This window comes from Pinus tabuliformis, chromosome X (assembly GCF_031772625.1).
Source record: "Pinus tabuliformis cultivar Carrire ecotype Pingquan chromosome X, CPIR1, whole genome shotgun sequence".
In the NCBI taxonomy this organism is placed as follows: domain Eukaryota; kingdom Viridiplantae; phylum Streptophyta; class Pinopsida; order Pinales; family Pinaceae; genus Pinus; species Pinus tabuliformis.
In genome coordinates, this window is record NC_142308.1 from 1,147,703,105 (window position 1) to 1,147,708,419 (window position 5,315).

At 32.5% G+C, this 5,315-nt stretch overlaps 1 protein-coding gene across 1 annotated transcript; it reads left to right on the forward strand.

The window, feature by feature from the left end:
• Positions 1–3,801: 3,801 nt before the first annotated feature.
• Positions 3,802–4,526, forward strand: LOC149143950 (toll/interleukin-1 receptor-like protein). The gene is made up of 2 exons (XM_089451997.1): positions 3,802–4,283; positions 4,451–4,526. Exons 1-2 carry the CDS (start codon positions 3,802–3,804, stop codon positions 4,524–4,526), a joined length of 558 nt encoding a protein of 185 aa, XP_089308123.1.
• Positions 4,527–5,315: the final 789 nt, after the last annotated feature.

Consider the following 5,315-nt stretch of genomic DNA (forward strand, 5'->3'; position numbering starts at 1 on the left):
AATAATTTTTTAATTAACTTTTTAACATGTAATTTCGTCATATAAAAAGCATAGGTATGTGAATTTTTACTATTATTAATATTAATGGACAAATTAAAGGAAGAAAAAAGGTAGGACCTTATGGTATATGATTAGAGTGAGAAGAAAATTTGATATTTATTGAAGTTATTTAGAGATTAAATTTAAAGAGTACAACTTTTCCATAAGCATATATAGTGCCATGACTCCAGAATAGGAATAGTGTCATTGTGACATAGTAGTGCATGATTAATTTTAATATTGAGGGTTATAGTATTAGTATTCTATGTGATGTTTTGTCCACAGGTGTTTGCCACATTTTGTTGGGAAGATAATGATAAAATCATAGAAGAATTATGCATGATGGGAGAATAAATCCCTACCCATTTGAGAAATGTAGAAAAAATTAATTTACATTTTTTGAATGAAGAAGTGGAGGATGCTATAAAGATGATGCTAAGTTTATTCCTAAAAAAATGTTAAGGAGACAAAGAAACAAGAACTTGAGGAGTAGTGGGCTAAATAAAAAGAATATTAGAGCATTGGTGTTAAAATGAAAACATTTTTAAATGGGGAGTATGTGGTAACTTGTCATTTCTATAATGTATTGTGTCTTGTTATGCTTGTAGAAAATGAAATAGAGTATGTGAAGAAAGTTGTCATAAAGAGGAAAACCACAAAAGGAGGATAAAATGATGATAGTAAAGCTTATGGTGAGGATATGCACACATGGATGCAATCAATAAATCTTTAATTGAGAATGGTGCCTTGGGAGAATAGTGAGGCAATAAGGGCCATTGAGTGGTAGCATGCAAGGAAACAAATATTATTGAGTTGATGGAGAAGGGAATAATGCAACAATGTGGACCAAAGTTGCAAGGAACGGAGTAGATGCAAAGAAGTGTGGAGTAATGAAATTACATTAAGTGTTTTAGATGTTTGTAGTAGAGATTGGCAAAAGTGAATGGCCAATTTGTAAAAAAATTTTCATCTAGCTTTTAAGAAAGATGCTCATTTTCTTTTATGAGAGCTTTATGTAGGGGCATCATAGGGGCTTTGGCAATCCCACACACGAGCATTTATTTCAATTATGTGTTTTATTTAGAACTTTTACAAAACTTTAGTAGTGACAAGGGTCTAATATATCAATCAACATGTATTCATCTATTCTCATTAAAAAAATGGATTTTGGATAGAATTTTAGATATGTTGTAGAGAGGATTGTAATATAGCCTCATTTACGGTTTCAATTTTAACATAAATATGGAGTTTATGCCTTGTAACCAAGCTTGAACTTAATACACAATAATTTCTATATTTACTTTTATGGTGATAAAGCCCTAGTATTTTGATTGAGATATTCTCATATTGAATTTAAAGTCTCAAATTTAAATATATTGTTTATGACACATTATTCTATGTATTCACCAAAATTCATAAAAGATTTTTGAATTTAAATACTAATCCATGTAAGTTAAACACTGGTGTAATTTAAGCACTATGTATATCATGTAATTTAAACACTGTATATTTTTTTTTTCCCTAAAATTATACATAATTTTCTTTATAAACAAAAATTCAAAAATTTAACATAGATAAAACTAAAATCTAAAACTTTTTATCAACTAGAAATCACAACTTCCTCTATATACATTCAAATTTCATAAAAAAACAAAAAAAAAAAATTCAAATAGTTCAATGATGTAATAAGAATAGGAAAATGTTCCCACATCTTTATTTCTCCTGCTTAACATTGAACATTCAAACTCACTAATTTATTAATTGCAACAAAATATTTGAGTTGAAAAGTCTTTGAAAGTGAACTATTGCTACCTTAAAGTGAACTATTGCTACCTTAAAGATGATATAATATTTTTAATAGTATTAGGATGTTTTGGACATGGTACATACACTACAAATATTATAAATGTAGTAATTTAAAAGCCGTAAAAATTTTGAAATTGTAATTAAAATTTTATAATAACATATCGTGTCCTAAGAAACTAGTTAAATTAATATATTTATAATTTTATTACTTATTAATAGCTTGAAATTGTAATTAATATTCTATAATAACATATGGTGTCTTAAATAATTAGTTAAATTAATATATTTATAATTTTATTATTTATTAATAGCGTTTTTGCTGTGTGAGTTTGATTATAAATTTTTATATATTATATTAAATTATATATATTTTTATTTACAAAATATTATTAAAATTATAAAATCAGTTATAATAAATTTTTAGAAGTATAATTTTATATATATGACAAAGTCTCTGAAATTTTGATAACCCATATATATATATATATACAACTACAATGCTCAATTATATTTTCCGCAATTCAAAATTGAAGTTTGAATTAGTTCGTTCTTCTATGATGCTATGAATATGTCCAGTCTTTGCATTGAAAAGGTATGCAGCGGAGTCTTTTAATTAGTTCATTCTTCTCTGATACTATGAATATGTCCACTCTTCGCATTGAAAGGAAGGCAGAGAGAAGGCGGGGTCTGTTGTTCTTGACATTCTGAGATCGGTCGCTATTGATTAATTCTTTTGTCTGGGACCAAATTATATCCTAATTTGTTCGTTCTTATATCTGTCTGAGGGATAGCGACGGCGGGGTCTCGCGATATTGGCATTCATTTATTCCTGGTCTCCTCGCTCTATGACAAGGAGGTTTTAGCCGCCCACTTTTACGACGATGCAGGCTGAGGCTGTAGACCACTTTAGCAGAGGGGAGGAGACTCGTCTACGCAACCTTACCATTGTTTGCATGCATACGACTTTTCATTGAAAATAGGCACTAGTTTGTCTAATGAGCCGCCATTTATATTCTTTTTTGTTTTTTAGCAGGTCACACACTTATAAGGTTGCGAGGATTTTTTTGCTAAACAGTAACTCATTTTCCTTCACACACTTATAAGGTTGCGAGGATTTATTTTGCTAAACAGTAACTCATTGTCCTTCACACAATTATAAGGTTGCGAGGGATTCTTTGCTAAACAGTAACTCATTTTCCTTCACACACTTATAAGGTTGGGAGGATTTTTTTTGCTAAACAGTAATTTATTTTCTTTTTAATAATTGACAAAGTAATTTATTTTCTTTTTAATAATTGACAAAATTTATTGTCTTGTAAATTTAAGTTATAGTTGTTAAATTTCAAGATTTTAAGTGTATCAAAGAATTTTTATAGTGCTAAATCTATTTCCACTCTAAAAACATCTACAACAATTTTTTTTTAAATTTTAACCATTTCAACCTTCGAAGCAATTCCTCCCCTCAGTAAACGACTCCCAAAATTATATCTTGACTTTATCGTTCACTTAATGTCACAAGAATGGGGGATAGTGAAGGCGCGGTCCAGCGATATTAGCATTCACTTATTCCTGGCCTCTTCGCTCCATGAAAAGGAGACAAAATAAATCCGACTGAAAGCCTCCTTTCCTCCTCCATCATGATAAGTCAGTGTTCAACCTGCCGATTCTCCTCTAATATCTCACTCTTTTGTGTCGCTTGTCTTTATCTCAGGACGACAGTGTGACTCTCGCAAGCACTGTGCGGCATAGTACTGCTTCCCACTCTCCTAAGATCTCTCATTTTCTACCACACTTCCAACACTACTACGAAGGCGCAACAGTGGGAGATTTGAAGATCGACGCGTTGACGGAATCTAGTTTTTAGTCCTCCCTTCTATAAAAAGCTTCCCTGGCTTAGCCCTTGTTAAGCAAACAATCAACCATTTAATCTCGAATAGCGATTTCGTTTCTTTTTGAATGGCAGTGGGAGTGAGGATGGCATGGAGATATGAGGTGTTTCTGAGCTTCAGAGGTTCAAATGTCAGAAAAGGCTTCGTAGATCACCTCTATAGAGCCCTCACGGTTAACAAAAAAATCCGTGTGTTCCATGATGGCCATCAACTCAAGAAAGGGGAGGATATTAATGCGACTCTAAAGCATGCCATTGAGTGCAGTCGAATTAGGATTCCTATTTTCTCCCCACAGTACGCATCCTCTGTGTGGTGCCTCAACGAAGTCTCCCTAATAGCAACACAGGAGCACGGGAGGGCCATCCCTCTGTTTTACAAAGTGGCTCCATGGCAGGTCCGTCACCCGGAGAGATCCGGAAGCCCATTTGCCAAGTCTTTCGAAGACCATGAGAGTAGCGGAATTCACACACCAGAAGATATTGAAAGATGGAAAGGTGCTCTGTTCAGAGTGTCTAATCTCTCAGGCTGGAAACTCGACGACACAAACGGGTGGGTTGATCACTAGATGAGGTTTTGTCACTCTCCCTAATTCTTTTCATATCTCTTTGCTTGGTTAATGTTTTAAACAATAAAAAGATGCTATGTGAGTGCACCGATGGATTTTGAGTCCTCTCGACTTCTTCGTTTGATCCATCCGTTATTGCAACTGCGTGCAGATACGAAGCGTTGTTGGTTAAGCGTGTGGTTGAGGAAGTTGTTGCACAATGCAAAAGAGGGTGGCGGCAAGATTAAGAATCAGCAGTTACACCTCTTAAATAAATTGCGTCGTATGATCGAGCCTTGGCCGACTCTCGCACGTAGGTTCTTGCAGTTTGACATGGTGAAGTGATGTGTACCCGGAACGGTTGCAACTGTATACATGTTTTATAAACATCTACACATAGATGTACAAAATAATAAACATTCAATTACAAGGAGAAAAGATAAGCCCAATCCAATAACATATATGGAAGTCTATCAATAAAAATATGTCAGGATATTTCAGTTGTTTACAATATTTGCTTGCTTGGTTCTTATCCGCCGTTACGTTTTTCTTTTTATAAAATCAGGAGAAAAGTACACCCTTTGAAACATGAGGAACTTAAAAATTTACAATAAAATGATGTTTGGTTTTTATTGAGGACTAGTGTTATTGCTAAAATTTCGCAGTTCTATCATCCGAAATTTAAGGAAGTTCTTGAGATTGAAAAAAGGCCGAACGGATCACTTTAAGATGAGTAGTTGTTGGGTCCCAGCATTCTCTTCCGAGTCCTTTTCTTCCCTCCATCATTTATTACTTGTTCTTGTTATTTCGTATCCTTTGACCTTTGTTCTTTATTGATTGATATATGTAGTTTTTTTTTGCTAATAATTTTCGCTGATAAAAAAAATATAATTTACTTTAATATTGAAATCGTTATATAATAATATGTTAATTTAACAATTAAATAAACAATTAATTAAAGTTGAGCTTTTAATATTATAGTTTTATTCTTTCTAACACTTATTTCAATATTTATATTTTTATATATATTTATTAAA